The 20,102-nt window shown below is 34.5% G+C and overlaps 1 protein-coding gene across 16 annotated transcripts in view; it reads right to left on the reverse strand.

Annotated features, from left to right (window-relative positions):
- Positions 1-20,102, reverse strand: part of Scml2 (Scm polycomb group protein like 2) — a 149,936-nt gene that overhangs the window by 46,762 nt on the left and 83,072 nt on the right. For all 16 annotated transcript variants that reach the window (XM_085684788.2, XM_085684798.2, XM_085684796.2 and 13 more), the window contains 3 exons: positions 13,101-13,184; positions 7,861-7,938; positions 5,390-5,473 (listed from right to left, as the gene is read on the reverse strand). In XM_085684788.2, the coding sequence (XP_085540914.2) occupies positions 5,390-5,473; positions 7,861-7,938; positions 13,101-13,184 (246 nt within the window). The remainder of the gene's footprint in view (positions 1-5,389; positions 5,474-7,860; positions 7,939-13,100; positions 13,185-20,102) is intronic.

The following is a 20,102-nucleotide window of genomic DNA, read 5'->3' on the forward strand; positions in this document are numbered from 1 at the left end:
CCCTCAGCTACCAGGAAAAATATGACCATTTAACTGTAGTCATAACTTTACCTCCCTATTTACAACTAATTCACTTAAGTATACTTGACTATACTTATTTATTTTTACAAATTGCCTTATATTTCATGTTGAAAACTCCTATTTTAAAAGAATTCTAGTAATATTACTCACACTCTTTGTCATCAATATCAGGATTTTCATCAGCATCAGACCACTGATACTCCATCACACTGACATTATCACTAAAGATTCCAGTGGCCCTTTTGTTATTCTTGGCAATTTCTGAATCTTTTATTCCCAAGACAACCATGTCCCTTTGTCCACCTTCAACTCCCTTACTTGCTACCTTTAGTTTCAGACCAATGAGACTGTTTTACTTTCACTGCCAAGTTTAGCCACAGTTCCCTCTATTTTTATTCAAGTCATTAGGAGTAGGAAGAAAAAGCCTACAAGGCTGAGATGAGAGATGAGTCAACCTGGAGTCTGCCTGAGGGGCTAGCAACAGTTGCTGTCAGAGGTCCTGTTCATGCCTAGCCAATAAGGGGCAACCACACAATGATAACAGATCAGAATGCCTGGGTGCTGGGAGGGTATATAAAGTTTTCCACATTGCTAAATAAATGAGTCTGCTATATGTCTTCTACCTGATTCCTAGTGTCTGAGTCATTGATGCAGTGCCTTCTCACTCCCTCCCCCGAGGATGTTAGGGCCAAGCTATAATTAGGCTCCTTCAGGATTTGCTCTACTTTTGACACAACTTGCACTCAACTGTCTACCTCCACCAATACTTCTTAAATGAAGTCTCCCTTCCTTCAATGTTCCTGAGCTATCAGTTCTCACCTCCACGTCACTTGTCATCACGTCCTCTAGCAGAATCAACAGAAAAGTGGTCAGCAATCTTGTTTTGTAAAGAGCTAGACATTTGTAAATAGTAAACATTCTAAAGGCCATATACAGTCTGTCACATAAACATATTTGTGTGCTTGCTGTTAAAAATAAAACCAATGATGAGGGAATGGAAACATGAGGGATCAGGATGGTCAAGTTGGAGGACAGGACGAAGGGGTTAAGAGTAATGAGAGAGATATCTTGATAGAGTGGGCCATTACGGGGTTAGGGAAAACCTTGGTGCCAGGGAAATTCCCAAGAACTCACGAGGATGATCAGAGATAAGACTTCTAGCAATAGTGAAGAGGGTGCCTGAACTGGCCTTCCCCTATAATTAGATTGGTGACTACCCTAATTGTCATCATAGAGACTTCATTGAGTATCTGATGGAAGTAGATGCAAAGATCTACAGCACTGGGTCGAGTTCCAGGAGTCCAGTTGAAGGGAGGGTAGAGGGATTACACAAACAAGGAGGTAGGTCAAGATCATGATAGGAAAACCCACAGAGACAGCGAATCTGAGCATGTGGAAGTTCATGGACTCTGGATGGACAGCTAGGGAGCTGGCATGGGACCAAATTAAGACCCTCTGCATCTGGGTGACAGTTGTGTAGCTTGGTCTTTTGTGGGGTCCCTAGCTGGGGGACCAGGACCTGTTCCTGATGCATGAACTAGCTCTTTGGAACCTATTTCCTATGGTGGGATGCCTTGATGCAGCTGGGAGGAACTTGGTCCTGCCTCAACTTGATATACCATAGTTTATTGATTCCCACTAGAGGCCTTACCCCATCTGAATGGAGGCAGAGAAGGAGTGGATGGGGGAGGTAAAAAGGAGGTGGGGGGGAAGGAATGGAAGGAGAAAGAGTGGTTGGTATGCAAAATATAAGCAAGCAAGTAAGTAAATAAATAATTAATAAGTAAGTAGTAATTACTTATTACTTATTAATAAATAAATAAATAATAAATAAATAAAGCCAAGTGATATAAAAAACAATCTTGTGTCACAATTTCATGGGCTCTATGAAAATTCCACACATCGACAAGAAGGAGTCACTCTTGTAATTGATTTTTAAGTATATTCTCATTCTCTAGTGTTTTCTTCTGCTTAAGTTACGACCTCTATCTTTCTCTGGTCCATTCAGCAAATGACTCAACCTTCCACTGTATATAAAGATTAACATCTGTTTCTGTGAATGACCTGAACTATTCCATCACACTATCTTAAAACATTCCTGGGGACTAAAGAGGTGGATTAGCAGTTAAGAGCACAAGATGCTGCCTTTACAAGGACCAGAGTTTATTTCCAACACTTGTATCAAATGGTTCACAACTGCCTGTAACTACAACTCAAAGGTTCCAATATCCTGTTTTGTCCTCTGAAGATACCTGCATGTAAGTGTAAAAACAAACATGCAGACAGATGATCAAAAGAAATACGTCATTTTATTAAGGTCCTAACTCCTCCACAATGAAATTCAAAGACACTGAAATGGTAAAAATTTGGGATAAAGAATTCAAAAGTCCAGTTTTAAGGATGACTAATGATTCCAAATTCAAGCAGTCAGTTCAGTAATCGGATCAGAAACTTAGCACATTGCATAGAAAAGTGAAAATAGTGATTCCAAATAAATTATTTAGGCAAAGAAAACATTAAATCAAAATTTAAAACTCAATAGACCACTGGTCCCAGGCAGGGAAGAGAAGATATGGGCCTGAAGATGGTGAGTGTAGAAGGCTAGACATGGACTGTGAGGGCCACATCTCATCTCCTTCAGGAGGAATCACCAGTTGCATAGCACATCTATAAGTAATGAAGATAATCTGCAACAAAGTGAATGGACAGAGGCACATTTGTAAGATTAATCAAGCAGGCTAAATTTCAAAACTGTATAGATTAAAGGTTGTAGGAGAAAGGAGTAAAGATCAGAGTTAGGAAGGTGGGGAGGAATATCTAACAGTAAAGCCTCTCAAAAAAACCATAAGGAAACTACTATATTAGAAGCTTCCTGAAACATATACACATTCACACACGTATATAAAAATGTTTAAGTAAAATCTGCATGTAATAGAGGAAAACAACCCTAACTAGAAAACACGTATTACCAAAAATCCCCCCAACGCAAGAAATGGGTTACCAGTTTTTGAGGTGTTGGACAAAGATGTTCCAGAGAACCCACTCCTAATATTATAGGCCACGGACAAAGCTATTAATTACCCTCATCAACTTGATGGCAAGAATCTCAAGATAGTTTTAATTTACTGAACAAACCACAAACTTCTGTTATAGAGCATGGAGAAACCTAGCTGCTATTCAAATGGAAGTTTCAGCACTAATGGCTATGACTTATAGTGGTAAACATTGCTACACACACTATCAGAGAAGGAAAGTAATCATCGGCCTGATTCATATACTAATCCTGTGACCTATTATAACAACCTCCTGGCACTGTACACTGTACACTAGTGCAATAGTGATACGACTTTTATAGGGAAAATCAACCTTTTTTATAGAAATTAGGGCCCATTTCATGAGATGGAACCTATAGTTGATACTGTTAATGTAGATAAGATTAAAAGATTTAGTGAAAATCCCACTCCTATGACTCTGCTAAATGGACACAGTAATAAAGCGACCATTAAAAACATATTATGAACATTGATCACGATAATTCTTAATCCTCTTCAGAGAAGTTTCTTGCAGTGTATATTAATCAATACAGGGACCAACAGCTGAACAACCTGCAGAGAGTGAGAAACTTTGGAGTGCTGCACCTCAAATGGGATATTTGTATCACAATGTTCCCCTCAAGGCTCAGGGTTCTATGTGGAATGTGAGGCAAAAAGATTCTAGCCAGAAGTGGAAAAGAACTTCCACCAGGCAATATTTTTTTTTCAGAAACAACTGAGTAGACAACCACACGAAACCAGAAAGACTGTAACAGAATGTACAAGATGAGTATAAGCGCAAACCTGACAAATTCTTAGCATGGGTGAGGGGAAGTGGGCACACAGTTCCAGTCCTAGCAAACTGATTCACAGTTTATAGCTGTTGGGAACGAGAAAATCAGTTTTCTCCAATGGAGTAACACTAGGTAGGGATATCAACCACACTCTAAGGCAGGCCACATGTTCAGAAACAGTAGGCTAACACAAGTCAGACTCCCAATTTTTTTATGTGATTTTCATTATTTTTAAGAGAGAGGAAAAACATGAAGATTAAAGGACAAGGTGGTGGAAGATAATCTGAGATGAGTTAGGGGAGGGGAAAGAATAGGATCAAATTGAATTGTATAAGATTTTCTTTTTTTTTTTAAGTATTCAAACATGTGAGCTTTATTTCTTCAAACCATAACAGCTAACTCTTGGTATTTTTGACCAAGGAAAAAATTTAGGGACTTCCACCTCTTTTCCACAAGACAGTTAATAAATGTAAGCTGTCTATCAATGATGGCTATACATATCTTGCATAATAACACACCAGAGGATTTCCCTGGGGTGCTAGGGAAGACCATTGGATTCACCAGAGACAACAGATAGGGTAGGACTTCCTTGGTCTGACATCCACTTTTCCTTTTCTATAAGAGAGACGCATTTGGTCTTTGGGGTTTAAAGTAATCTAAGATTCTAGGATGAGAATTTGAGCACAAATGGTTTGTTCTTGAAAGGAACATAGGGGAGATGATGCAAATAAGGGAATTATAGGTGAGTAGTTAATCACATAGAACAAACTGGGAAAGTTAAAACACTGTCTAAGATACAGTTATCCTGCCCAAGGAGAACTATTATATTTATAGTCTCATAACTGCCAATCATCAGTATAAATATGCCCTAAAGGATACTTTTTCTTTTGTTAACTTCAGCTATGTGTATAATTAGGGACAGAATTTATTTTACATATAAACCTTGGTATTTTTTTGACATGGGGGGGGGGTCTTATTATGTAGCCCAGACTTGCCTTGGACTGGTGAATGTCACTGCCTCTACCTCCCAAGGGCTGAGACTACAGATATGCATCACCATAGGGTTTAATTATTAAAAACTTTGCATTGAAGTACTTTTTTCCATATCTTATTATTTGGGCTTTATTTTATTTTAAGCAGTCTCACAAACATTTTTTTAGGCATGGTTTCATACATTTATGCTTGACTAAGCTATTTTTGTGTGTCTGAATTGTATAATATTTTCAAAGAATAAATAAAAGCATTAAATACAGAAAAACAATTTTAACCCAAAATGCCACAAAAATCAAAGTTTTATATACAATACAATTTGATACCATCAAGAACTAGTTTCATTATCTAAAATGAAGGCCCTTCATTTTAGTCTAACTCTTCAAAGAGAAGGCGTTTATTAGAACAAACAGTGAGAATTTCTAGCAGTTAATCAATGAGTTATTTTCTGTATTTGTTTCTTTAAGACAGAAAAGTCTTTCCTTTTGAAATACTATACCACTATTCAACATAGAGGAAATATCTTTCAAATCAAAATAGAAAAACAATCACCTGGAACTGCTTGGGCACCTTTTCCAGGTCTGGCTTCATCTTTCCCGGGTTTGGTGGATCCTCTGCCCTTGGGTTTTTTCACAACTTTGTTGAGATATAAAATGAAAAAAAAAAGGTGTACATTTAAAGTTAAACCATATTATTCTCATATATGGATGTCAAATAAAACTTTCTATAATAAAATGCAGACTCTCTTATAATGTTGTCATGGAAAGGCTACTATCACACCTACATGATACACAGCTGTTAGTTATCTGGTAATCCAATGTAGACAATTTCAATGCTTTGTGTTAAGAGCATCTGTCATGTTCTTTGTGTCAATGTTCACACTTATAAAAGAAGAGATATTTCAACATCAACACTTTTACAGTTTGGTTATCAGATAAAAAGGATTCTATATAGCAAAATGTACCAATTATAAATAAGGAGAGCTATGAAACACACACACACAAATATATGCACACACCCTAATACAACTGTGTTCAAAGATTAACTATTCTCATTTTATGGGATTTATAACTTAAAACAATCTACAGTTTTACTTCTGTGTTCAAAAGTATTCATAAATAGGACCAGTGATAAAAGCTCTCCCATCTTTTTGCAGCATTTTTATTCTACTTCTACTCATCAAAAGGGACATAATCCATCCTCAGTTACCAGGGCAAATATAAGATCAGATAACTGCCACCAAACTCTATACTTCATCTACAACTAATTTCAACTATATACACCAGACTCTTCTTATTTCATTCTTAACAACTACCTTACTTACACCCCAGGTTCAAATTTAAGTAATTCTAGTAATGTTACTCACATTACTTTTTCTTGTTAACCAGGACCATACCAGTGATGCCTCAACCCATTGACATCATCAAAAAAGATTCCAGCTTATATCCTGAAATGGTTATTCTTGGCAATTTCTTGATCTCTTATATCTTCAAGACAACAGTGTCTCTGTGTCCACCCTAATACACTACAAGCCACTGTTAATGCTATTGGTTATTCTCAAAAATTTGACAGTAAGATTTCAAGGTAGTTTTAATTTGCAGAATGCATCATAAATTTATGTCTTGGAACACGGAAACAACTAGCTGGTACTCAAATGGAAACTTTGCTCTAACTGGCTATGTTTCATAGTGCCGAAAGGGGCTACACACACTAGCCAAAGGGGCAAAGAAATCACCAATCTGACCCATATACTAACCTAGTGATATACGAAATCAACCTTCCTACAAAATATACTGGTGCAAAGATAGATCAAATGCTATGGAAGTAACAAAGCACGTTTGAAAGGATTTAAAACAAACAGCATTAAATGGCCCCCATACTTGACACTATTAATTAGCCCAAGAACCTGAGATTATGCAAGTAAAAAGCCTTAGGGAAAATCCTACTAGTATGATTTTGCTGAATGGACATAGCAATAAAATGACTCCGATGACAGACTGCTATACTCATTGATCAGTGCATCACTCAAGCATCACCAGAGAAGCTCCTTAAAGTGATGGTAAGACAGTGACTTATAAGTGGACCACATGCACAGAGCAAGAGACTGCTGTGCTCAACCATGAATTGAATGTCTGTATCACATCCCTCCCCTCAAGGTTCAGGGATCTATATAGAGGAACAGGCAGAAAGAGTTGAGCTAGAGCTGGAAAATGATGTCCCCCAGACAGCATTTAAAAACACAACAGAGAAGAACCAAATCAAGGAGGGGTTGAGGTAAGGGAAAGAATATGATCAAAATATACTACATGAATTTCTTTAAAAATAAAAAAGATTTTTAAATAAAAAAATAAAAAATAAAAACACAACAGAATAGGTATACAAAGGAATTCACAAAGACCACAACTGAATGCACGTCTTATACATTCTCAAGCATGCCAAAATCTCAGCATGGAGAAGGGGAAGTGGGCATACAAATTCTAGCCCTATCCAAGAACTGATAGCTGTGAGAAAAGGAAAACCCATTTTCTGTAATGGAATAACGCTAATTATATGAACCACACACAAAGGTAGGCTACATGTTCTTACACAAATCAGATTCCCATTTTTATATGTTTTTCATGTTTGTTTAAGAGAAAGTAAGAACATGAAGTCCAGAGATTGCAGGCATGGAGAACAATTTGGGAAGCTTTGGGGGAGAGCAAAGAATAGGAACAAAATAAAAATGTTTAAAAATTATTATATAATAAAAGCACTAAACAAAATAATTTAAATCAAAGTTGCTATATATAAATGAATATTTACATCTAACTTCATATAATATGAAGAATTTCATATAATTAGCATTGATTTAAAACAACAAAAACTTTGGACTAGAACACTAAAAATTCTAACAATTCACCATTAAGCTACTTTCTAAAAGTTTTCTTAAAAGAGAAAAAGAGTCTTTCCTTCTGAAATATTGCACCATTACTCACTGTGCAAGAATTCTCTTGCACATCAATATGGAAAATTAAAGCAATCACCTGTGGTTGCTTGATCATCTTTGTCTTCATCCTCAAAAGGGTTGGTGAATACACTGCTGTTGGGGTTTTCTGCAGCTTCTTGAAGATATGAAATAAAAATAAAAATAATTTACATTAAAAGCAAGAACACATTATGGTGCTTTATGTATCCCAAATAATAAACTCTCCTAAATAAAGCACAGAATCTCCTATAGTGTTGTCAATAAAAGGCTACAATCATGCTCATGTGATTCGTGAGTTCCAGTTTTCTGATAGATCAATTCAGATAAAACTTTAATATTATCTGTGAGGAATACCTGCCAGGACATTTGTGTCTCTGTTACTAGTTTAGCAAGAGAAAAAATTCATAACTAATTCCTTCACCATGTGGTTATTAGAAAAATGAATTTTACTTAGTTAAAAAGTAGTATTTGTAAATAAAATTCTTTGTAGAAAGAGACTTAAAACATACGCACACACAAATATATATATTCAAACATAAGTTATACTTTTTGAGGGGTTTATTTGACAATGTGAAACAGTCTACAGAACTGCTTCTTCTGGGTCAAAAGATCATACATAAAATATGAATAAACATGGCATATGAAAACAAATGTCCCATTTTTCTAGAACCTTTTTATGCCACTTTGTCTGTTCACAGTAAAGGATGAAGTCTATTTTAAAGTACCAGGACAAATATCAGACTTATAAAGATTATTTAATTGAATTTAATTGCTGCCATAATATTACTCTTCATTCATATCTCAACTTTATTCACTAAACACTTATTCACTTTTAACAACTGCTTTACACTCCAAGTTTAAAAAGAAAATTCTTTCAAAAAAAGTCAGATGAAAACCCATGGCAGTATGATTTTATCAACACACACCAAGGCAGGTCATATGTTCAAAAGTAGTTAGTTAACACAAATTAGACTCCAATTTTTTATGTTTTTTTTCCACATTTGTTTAAGAGAATGAAAACATGAAGCCCACAGAATGAAGAGGTGGTAGTCAATTTGGGAGGAGTTAAGGGAGGGCAAGGAAAGTGGTAAAAATAAATTATATGAAATTCTCGAAGGATAAATAAAAGCATTGACATAAAAGAAAACAATTTTAAACAAATATGTCACATAAATGAAGATTTATATACCCTAAATTTTCACATAATCAGGAAATAGTCTAATTCTCCAAAAAGGAAGCAATAGTCTATTTCTATAAAAAGGAATCTTTCACTAAAAGAAAAATATTGGACCAGCAAATACTTTCTGTATTTGTTTTTCTAAAACAGAAAAGATTCTTTCCTTCCAATAGCACTATTTAATGTACAGGAATTATCTTGCAAATCAATATAAAAACCAAAGCAATGGCCTAGAGCTGCTTGATAATCTTTCAGAGGTCTGTCTTCAACCTCCAAAGGGGTGGTGAATACACTTGCCCTTGGGAGTTTTTGTTTGCAGTTTGGGGGGGGTTATTTAATGAAAAATAAAAATGATATATGATTACAATTGATATAATCAGTGTACTTCATTGTGTTCCTGCATGCCAAATAATAAAGCTTCCTATTATAAAATATAGATGATTCTGTAGTGTTGTTTTGAAAAAGCTACCATCATGCTCATGTGATAGGTTGCCTGGTAGCCAAATTCAGGTAATTTTAATTATTTTGTGAAAATTACCTCCCAGGTTACTTGTGTCTATGTTTACAATTTAAAAAAGAGAGCTATTTCAGTATTAATACCTTCACAATTTGGTTATTTTAGGGAGATTATTTTATAGTTAAAAACTAGTAATTCTAAATAAAAATTCTTTCCTAAGGAGCTATATGAGACACATACAACCCCACATAAATACCCTTGTATTTAAAGCTCGACTGCTCTCATTCTCAGAACTTCGTAAGTTAAAACAGTCTGCTACTTGTTTCTTCCTTACCCAAAGACCATACGGTTTGCATAACAAGCGCTGTGATAGCAAACATCCCATCTTTCTGTAGCCCTTCTTATTTTAGTTCTATGAAATACTGAATAGAAGTAGTCTGTCCTCAGTTACCAAGGCAAATACAAGATCATTTAACGATTGGCATAACTTCACCCTCTATTTACAACTAATTCACTCATATAACCCAGTCTTCTTATTTTAAGAACTACCTTAAACTCTTGGTTCAATGGGTCCACTATTTTTTACATAACTCTAGTGATATTACTCACATTACATTTTTTTACACTGTCTCCCTGTCATGATTTTCAGGATTTGACCAGTACAGAGCTTCACATTGACGTTTTCAATTGAAGAGTCCAGCTAAGGTCCTGGGAATGGTTATTCCTGTCAATTTCTGGAACTCTTTTATCTCCAAGATAACAGTGTCCCCTTGCCCACGCTTCAACTCTCTTATTTGCTATCTGTTGTTTTACATGAACTGATCAAGTTTTACACTCTTGTTGCAAAGTTTACCCCTAGTTCCTTGTATTGTCATTCGATCCATTATGTTTCGTCTGGCTCTACACCTTACACAACTTACACAATTGTCCATCTCTACCAATACTTCTAAGTTAAGTGTCCCTTCCTATATCACTCCTGAGCAATGAGTCAGCTCCTGCCTCTCAGTCACAAGAGGTTGGCAATTTTGTTTTGTAAGGAGCTACACAGTAAACATTCCAAAAGATACATATGGTCTCTGTGTCAGTCACATTATTTGTATACTTTAAAGAATAAAATAACAAACCAAAGAACATTAAAAAGCAATCTCATCACACAGCTACATGAGCTGGATATGGTACGAAGGAATGGCTGTTACAGACAGTCTCTAAGTATAGTCACCCATTACAATGTTTTCTTTTATTTAAGTTCCCACCTCCATCTCTCTGTTACATTCAACAAATGTTCCAACCCTCCACTTTATCTGAAGCTTAAAGGCCATCTCTGGAAGTGAACCTACATATTCCATTATACCATCTTAAAACTATAACGACATCTTGAATTTTGCAGGAAAATGGATGGAGCTAGAAAACATTATTTTGAGTGAGGTAACCCAGACACGGAAAGACAATTTTTCATATGTACTCACTCATAGGTGGTTTTTAAACATAAAGCAAAGAAAACCAGCCCACAAACATCAATTTCAGAGAACTTAGAGAACAATGCAGACACTAAGAGAGACTTACATAGATCTAATCTACATGGGAAGTAGAAAAAGACAAGATCTCCTGAGTAAATTGGGAGCACGGGTACCTTGAAGGGGGGAATGGAGCGGAGAAAAATGTAGAGCTCAATAAAAATCAATAAAAAAGAATAAATAAATAAATAAATAAATAAATAAATAAATAAATGTTTAAAAAATTCTCGTTGGGCCTTAAAAAAATGGGTCAGCAATTCAAAGTATTTTCTGCCTCCCTTCCATAGAACCTGAGTTCAGTTTCCAACATCACATCAAGTGGTTCACAACTGTCTGTAACTGCACCTGCTGAGTATCCAATGCCTTTTTCTGTGTCTGTATCTACATGCTTTTGCAAAACGCATTCACACACAGAGAGAGATATGAATGTGTTTGTGTGTGTGTAAAATTTCCAGCTACCATATAACCTAATCCAAGATGTTGAAATGGTGAAACTTTGGGACAAAGAATTCAAAAGTCTACTTTTACAGATGATTAATGACCTCAAAATGGATTTAAATGAACATGTAAATAAATTCAGTCAGGCAGTTCAGGGATAGGATGATGAGATACTCAACAACTATAATACAAAATCTAGCAAACAGATAGGTTTTCAGAGGTTCTGAAAAAAAAAAAAGATACAGGCAAAGAAAAATTGAATAAAAATTTGAATTCAATGGAATTTAAGTAAAATGCTAGCAATAAAAACCCTAGTACATGGAACTTCTTTTTGAGGTAGTGGCCAAAGGTTTCTCATAGACCCAATACCTAACATAAGAGGCCATTGCCTATGCTATTGGTAACCTACAACTTGACAAGAATTTCAAGGTAGTTTTAAATTGCTGAACACACTACATATTGATGTCATGGTACATAGAGAAACCAGCCGGTACTCAACTGGAAGCGTCACCCTTACTATCTAGGGTTCATATCTATAGATACTGCCAGCAGAAAAAAGAAACCATCAATTTCATAGAGCTATGGCCCCTCTGAGTTCTAATAGCCATCTGCCCTCAAGGTATGCTCACTGGTACAGTAGTAGCAAGAATGTTATGGAATGGACCAGATTTTCATTGGACTGAAGGATCATCTCATGCCAATGAGACCTACTGGCCTGTGACTAGATATGTCTTGGGCCCTGAGGGAAAAATCTTCCATTATTAGTATGCTAAATACAATAAAATGATTTTTAATTACATATTCATTGATCTGTGAATCCTTCAAATGTTGTCAGAAAACCTTTATCAGCAATGTATGGTAATTAACATAGAAACCAGAAGTGGACCACTTGAAGAAAGTGAGAGTTTTAAATAGTCAACCTTACACAGGATGTCTGTATCAAACCCCTACTGTCAAGGCTCAAGGATCTATGTGGAAGTGTGGACAAAAAAGACTGTAAGAACCAGAGATGGAAGAAGTCTTCAAGGAGACAGGGCTTTCAAGACCTAACAAGGCAGATGCAGAAAGGAACAGAGAAAGACTGTAACGGAATGTATAATACTTACACAAGTTCAAACCTGATAAAATCCTAGAGTGGCACAGGTGAAGTGGGAACAAAGTCCCAGCCCTAGCCAAGAAGCAATTTATAATTGAGAACTGCTAGATAAGAGATCAGATTTGGACCCTGGAATGGTACCAGGTATCATTCCAAGGCAGGCCCCATGTTCAAGAATAGTCTGAAGACACATATCAGATTTCCAGTTTTATATGCTTCACTCTCTTTTAATAGTGTAAAAAGCAGGAATTTAGGTGGACAGGGAGGTATGGGAAGCTCCTGCAGGAATTGGGGGCAGGGAAAGTATATGATTAAAATAAATTATATGAAATTCTCGAAGAAAAGCATTAAAAAAACCAAAAAATATTTTAACCTTAAATGGAAGTTTAGGTACATTAGAATTTCATATAGCCAGGAAATAGTCTATTTTTTTTTCAAAAGTAGGCTTTCATTAAATACCAAGCACCACTGACTTATCCTAGCGCAAATTCCTAGCAATTATACATTGGTCTACTTTTCTTAAAACAGAAAAGAGCCCTTCCTTCCGAAAACACTACACTATTATTCAATGTAGAGGAACCATCTTGCAGATTGGTGTAGAAAAAAAGTCAATCACCTGGAGCTGCTTCTTCATTTTCCAAAGCTGTGGCTCCATCTTTCCAAGGTTTAGTCACTGCCTTGCTCCTTGGTTTCCTTTCAGCTTTTTTGAGAAATAAAATGAAGAAAATTATGTGCACTTAAAAGCTAGAATACATTAGGTTCCTGCATGCATACCAAATATTAAAGCGTCTAATAAATAATTTATACATGCTAATACAGTGTCATCATTAAAAGAAATTTATTCTCATATGATATATAGCTTCTAGTTACCTGGTGTCATAATACATACAATTTTAATATTGTGTGTGAAGATAATCTACCAGATAATTTGTGTCTATGTCCGGCTTAGAAACTGATATTTCACTAATTATGCCATGACAATTTCCTTTGTAGAAAATCTATAATTTACATAGTAAACATTATTAATTCTAAAATTGTTTGGCTGATAGCGATCACACACATACACTTACAAACACACACACTTTTGATATAAAGCAAGATGGAATTTTATAGCTAAGAACGCCTACAATAAAATCAGATATCAAATTAATAACCTAATGATGTATCTAAAGGTCTTAGAAAAGTAAAAACAGAGCCGGGCAGTGGTGGTGCATGCCTTTAATCCCAGCACTCTGGAGGCAGATGCAGGCAGATCTCTGTGAGTTCAAGGTCAGCCTGGTCTACAAGAGCTAGTTTCCTGGACAGGCTCCAAAGCTATAGAGAAACCGTGTCTCGAAAAAAAAAAGGATGAAAGGAAGAAAGGAAGAAAGGAAGAAAGGAAGAAAGGAAGAAAGGAAGAAAGGAAGAAAGGAAGAAAGGAAGAAAGGAAGAAAGAAAGAAAGAAAGAAAGAAAGAAAGAAAAGTAAAAACAGTCAAACTAAAAATTCCTAGAAGGGAAAATGACTAGCCCTAAAGTTAATGAAATGGAAACCCCAAAACAATAAATATTTGCTTTTTTGAAAAACAAATAAAACTGATAAACCTTTAAGCTAACCAAAACAATGAAGCCACAAATTAGTAAAATTTGAGATAAAAATGATAATATTATAATATAAAACACTAAAAATCCAAAGGATTTAAAAATTACAGAATTAAGTAATGAGGGCAAAAACTTTTTATGTTCAAATTTGAGGAAGTTTACATGCAAACATCAAAGGAATACAATTTAAAGTAGTGTTGGAAATAAGCACCAATGTGTTCTCAGTAAGACAATGTTTAGGTTTTCTTCATATTGATATAAAGGTTTATTTTGTTTGACATCAAAATAATTACTTTGAGTAAAAGCAAAATTGTTTTCCATTTTATATATTGACTATAACTATACATAAAGTTAAAAACCTGCACCAAATATTTGGATAATACTTGCTGACAAATTTCTTGCTTCTTTAATATTTCTTAGAGAAAGTTTATCTACTAATGATAATAATAATAGAATATCTAAGCAAATAGAATCAAGTCACTATAACTATACACATGACAATACAATACATGCTCTGTAAGATTCTCCAACTGGTCTTATGAGTACTGGAAATTAATATTCCAAGTTTTAATTAAAATATTCTAAAGCTTATATGCTAAAATATTAGCATTCATTATTTCTAAAAGGAAGGAATATATACAATTTTAGATTATCCTCTGACCACTGTTATCTTATTTTCTGAATGTTCTGTAATAAACACCAATTTGTAATTTAGATTGAAAAATGTCTCAAAAAAGATAATCTAGCCACTTCTATAAATAACAGAATTAGATATTCTAAAAAAATATTTGATAAAGCATAACATTGCCTTTAAGTAGTCATATAGCTGGCCCTATAGTAAGTCTGTAGATTTGATCACCAATGGACAGATAACACTGAGAAAAAAAATCTGTACCACTACTTAACATATACAAACTTTTGTCATTATTTATTAAAAGATAACTATTTATGTAGCACTTATTTTGGACAAGGTTTGCAATCTAGTGATGATTTAAATATAAAGGATGGTATAAATAGGTTCTATAAAAACATTCCACCATTTTATATAGAATTTGGACATACTCATATTTTGCTGTTTAGAGTCCAAGGAACCAATTCCCTCAGGACACTGAGGGAGACTGTCTATAGTTTCAGTGCATGTCAGCAGTTATCTTTAGAGTCTTCAAAACTGATACACAGTAATCTACTGCTCAGTCTGGAGCAATTCTAGAATTCAGTTGTAGACTGACTGTGTTAGGTAGAAGTCATTCAAACAGTCTGACTTGGCATTCCATAAAGGAGAAGACCTCTCTGTTGTCCAGGTAGTTGAATTCTACAAACACATAATGTTACCTCTATTTACAAGAGTCGGTATTCTCTGTTATGTTTCAGCCATCTATCAAATATTTATTAATATTTACAATCTGCTACAAGAAAAAAAGAAATAGCTACAAAGGAAAATAATGTTTTTAAAATTTAGTAGTAACTGTCCCAGGTTTTTACTTTAAAGCTTGGCAGGTCTTGCATCAGTTTCTCAATTCTGATCTGAAGATTTACGCTAATTGCTCATTTATTTATCACCCACACTCTAAGACCCTAATAATAACAAGTCTAGACCTTACCTCCTCCATCATCCTTCCTGAGTCTCTTTGATAACTCAAATAGATTTCTCTCTAGCAATCAACAAACATTTTCCAGTACCAAAACTACCTAAACACACAATAAAAAGTGACTCTTATATAAAAGAAAATGACACATTCAGAAAACTAAGGATTCATCGAAACGACTTTTACTTTGGAAAGTGTCAAATATAGCATTATCATTTGAGAAGCAATAACATGCCATTTTTAAGAGCTTTAAACCATTATGCCTAGATAACTAAGCCAAAATTCAACTATATTTAAAGGCTCTATCTACAGCTTTGATTTAATCCTATTTCAAAACTGGGCTTATGGATTTAAGTTATTTTTAAAGGTTACTGAAGGGAAAAACTAGAATGGTTATTGAGGCCTATAATCCCAGCACTTGGGAAAGGGAGACAGAAAAGCTGCTGTGAGCTCAGGCCTAGCCTATATCACAGAGTGAGATCTTGTCTTTGAAAAACAAAAACAAACGCTTCCTTTCCCCTTGGCATACATTCTATACTAAAATAAAACTAGATATAACAACATCTACATGCTTTTTCAGTCCTGTTATATGGTTGTGTCTCATAAATATTCAACCTAGGAAAGAAGCAAAAAAAATCAATAAGCAAGAAATCACAACCAGAATTTAGAAGGGCTTTAGAGATATATTTTAAAAGTGTATGTGCTTTCTGCCTGTGGACCACAGAAACACTGTAACTTATTCCTTTCATTTCTCTGGGGGAATACTTTCCATGGTGACTATTTTATTTCACAACTGCTACTAATATATACCTGACAGTATTTTTTTAAAAAGCACAATATCTATAATCTTTAATATTTTCAGAAGAAATTGCACACACACAAAAGAAACAGTTTTAGGTCAATTTGAAATTCACCTAACAATATAAGCTTTTAAAAATCACTTGAGTTTTAAAACATAGTATCTTTTTTCCTCCCTAACAATTTTTAACACTGACTTCCGCTGTACTGTTCAAAATAATCACAGCAGGTATTGAAACAATTTTCATAAAAATTTAAATATTTAAAAATAATCAGCAGAATGCTATTTATATTTCCATAGCATATTTTTTTTTAGTATATCTCATTCAACGTCAGTGGAAAATTATTTACGGTCATATTCCTAAAACTTAAGAGAAAAATTAGAATTCTTTTATTATAAACTAGTATTCTAAATAACTAAATATTACTTATAATCAGATTGCTCCTTGCTTTTAAAAAAATACAAGCATTTTTATGGTAGAAATAAGCAAAGACTGAATTTCTCCCAAAGCCTTTTAAAAAGAACTTTTATAAGTGACTATTCAAATAATAGTGTTAAAAGTTTCAATAAATAATATTTAAAATAGGACCGTCTAACTAAAGTCTTTAATATATGTAGTGCACAAAAACTAACAAAGCAGACAATAGATTTCTTTACCCAGATTTTAGCTACAATATAAAGACAATTCCTACCTTTATAAAGACCCCAGAAAGACAAGCTGCGCCTGGATTTACCGTTAAAGTGACTTAGGTTCCACTTCATAGTCTTACTCTTCCTAACCAGGATTAAAATTGAATTTCTAGAGAAAAGGACTCAACAACAAAGCCCATGTTGCCTGAGCAAGCCTGAATTTCTAGCAAATGGGGATGGAGCTATTTGCATTGTTGATTTAAGGAGGGAGGAGTGAAGGGAGTAGATAAAGGGGGCTGGTAATGTAATTTGTATATTGTCTGTGAGCTGTTGAGACAGGGATCATCAGTCACCTGCTCAAACTCCCTTCATTTTAGCCTTCCAAGAAGGACCAAAGGTTACCCTGGGTCAGAGAATTTGGAAAGAAATGAAAAGACACACAAAATCTAACTATCAATCCATTGTGTCTGTTGAGAAAGTTATCCCTGCTGAACTGCATGTTCCTTTAACCAAGGCATTTTTAATAGCCTTAAGAGAACCCTCCTAAAATATATCATAGCACAGAACCAAGGAAGATTTAAAAGTGTAGACATTGCTTGTAATTACCATAATACTTAGTAAGAAATATTTACATCAGAAAAAAAGCCTTTTTATTCATTACAAGCTACTTCTTTGTACTATAATAGCTTCCTCTTTCACACAAGTGAAACACTTGATCCAAGCTGTTCATGTAAAATATCATGTTTTAGATTTCAAGCCTTTTGGGTTGATAGCATCTCTAGCAATTTCATTCATACTTAACGAAAAGAATGTTCAATGTACTAAGTATATTAGCCTATACTGTATTATAAAGCATATTAAGAGCAAAAATCTAAATGAGTGTTTGAATGTCAGTCAATATGATCAAAACTATCTTGAACTCTTTATAGCCTTCATTATATGTACACTACCATTGTCTGATCTATCTGACAGAAAACTACTTTATGTAGTTTTTAACTAAACACACACAGTTCTATAATAATAAAGTTGATAAAGAAATGCTTTAAAATGTACAAAATCTTAAGTTTGAAATTTAGAGAGGTAAAGAGTAAGTTGTAGAACATATATACTCCTTTGAACAAAGAAACCGGCAGCCATGATTTATGTTTTTGGTGTGTAGGGAGTAATAAAGGAGAAAATAAAGCTGTTTCTTATTTGCAAATTAAAGATATAAAATACTTCCCAAGACACAAACTTTGAAACAGTTGAGAAAATGCTAAATGCTACTGTTCCAAAATAAGGAAAGACTTACATAAAGAATCAATTACACATTTTTAGAGGATCAAATTTAGATACCAAAATCTACTACATTATATTTTTAGTTAAAAAACTAAGTTATTTATGCACTCCTGCATGAAAGCATAGAATAAACTTTCAAAGAAATAGTAAATAATACAAAGATAATTATAGTTACTATCTCCTTCATTTTTCTTTTACTTTAACCTTAGGAATGATACAAATGAAATAGCAAGGCATAGCTACACCATGCTGAATTTAGGTTTGTCCCTCCTCCACAATTCCTCTTGGACAGAAGGAATTCTTCCATACCTTAGAGATACTGTAACTTTGGACCCAAATGTTGTGAAAGTTTGCTTTTTGCAATTAATGATAATCTCTAGTGTCACAACTCAGCACTCGGGCCAGAAGACCAGAGAGGAAGCAGAAAGCACCCATCCGACAGCGGATAAACTCAAAAATCAGCACCCAGACCCAGATGACTGGTAGGGCCACCATAAGAACACAATCAATAACCCAGAGAAATATTGCATCACCAGAGCAAGGCTATCCTACTACAGCAACACAGCGGACCCACAAGACGATGACTTTAAATTCACTCTTATGAAGATGATGGAGGCACTTAAATAGAAAATGAGCAAATCCCTTAAACAAATCAAGGACAACACGAAGAAGTGTGGAAATGAACGTATTATAATTGATTAAAGAATCATTGGGAAAGACAACTTCAGACAACTGAAGATCATTATTACAACCAATAGTATATTAATACATAGCTAAATTTTAAAAATTCATTGCTTTGGAAATTAGGTTCAAATTTAATTTATATAGCTTATGTTTAAAGTACTTAAGAATTGTTAAAGCAAAGTAAAACATATACAATAAAACTTTCTTAAAGACTGAATAATTTCATAATCTTAGGAAAATTACTGTGGCAAAAATGTTAATGTTTATGTATATTGTGCCCACATGTATGTCTATGCATAATGTGCATGTCATGCATAGTGTTCTCAGCAGACCTGAGGATGTCAGATACACTGGGGCTGGAGTTTCAGAAGGTGGTGAGCTGATATAAAGGTGCTGGGAATAAAACTCAAGTCCTCTACAAGAGCAGTCAGTGCTCTTAACCACTGAGCCATTTTTCTAGACCCTGGTGCACTTTTTAAAACAGTATCTTATTCTTCTGAATGTCTCAAGTGACAAATGTATATCCTCATTCAAAAAGAGAAAGAAATACTAAAATATCGCGTTTGTTCCTTCCTGTATTAATGGCTAGTGATAAACTCCTACAACATGCTGGAGTCATGAAAAGGGCAATATGAGAAAAATAAATAGTTTATAAGGAATCATTAAATTTCTATCAGCATATAAATAATCAAAAGGAAACTGAGATTTACACAGAAGATAAAGGAGAAAAAGAAAAAAAGAAAACAGCAAGATAAAATTGTTGAAAGAAAACCCGCAATAAGCCTTGTTTTCACTTATATGATAGTCTCCTCCAAGTTGCTACGAACATAGCAATACACATGCAGCTCTGCTTTTTTTTTTCACTAGACACCCTGTATTGACAGTCTTGGAAAGAAATTTAATCAGCTGTGATATTGCAAAGAACTTTAAAAGAGCACAGGGTCATAACAAGAGCCTGGAAAAGAAAATGTGGATAAATAAGAAAAAATACAGACTCATCTACCCCTGCAAAGACCAATTAAAAACTCCACTATTTTCTGAACCTAGAAGTGTTCGGAGCTT

This window comes from Myodes glareolus, chromosome X (genome assembly GCF_982192425.1).
Source record: "Myodes glareolus chromosome X, mMyoGla1.1, whole genome shotgun sequence".
In the NCBI taxonomy this organism is placed as follows: Eukaryota; Metazoa; Chordata; class Mammalia; order Rodentia; family Cricetidae; genus Myodes; species Myodes glareolus.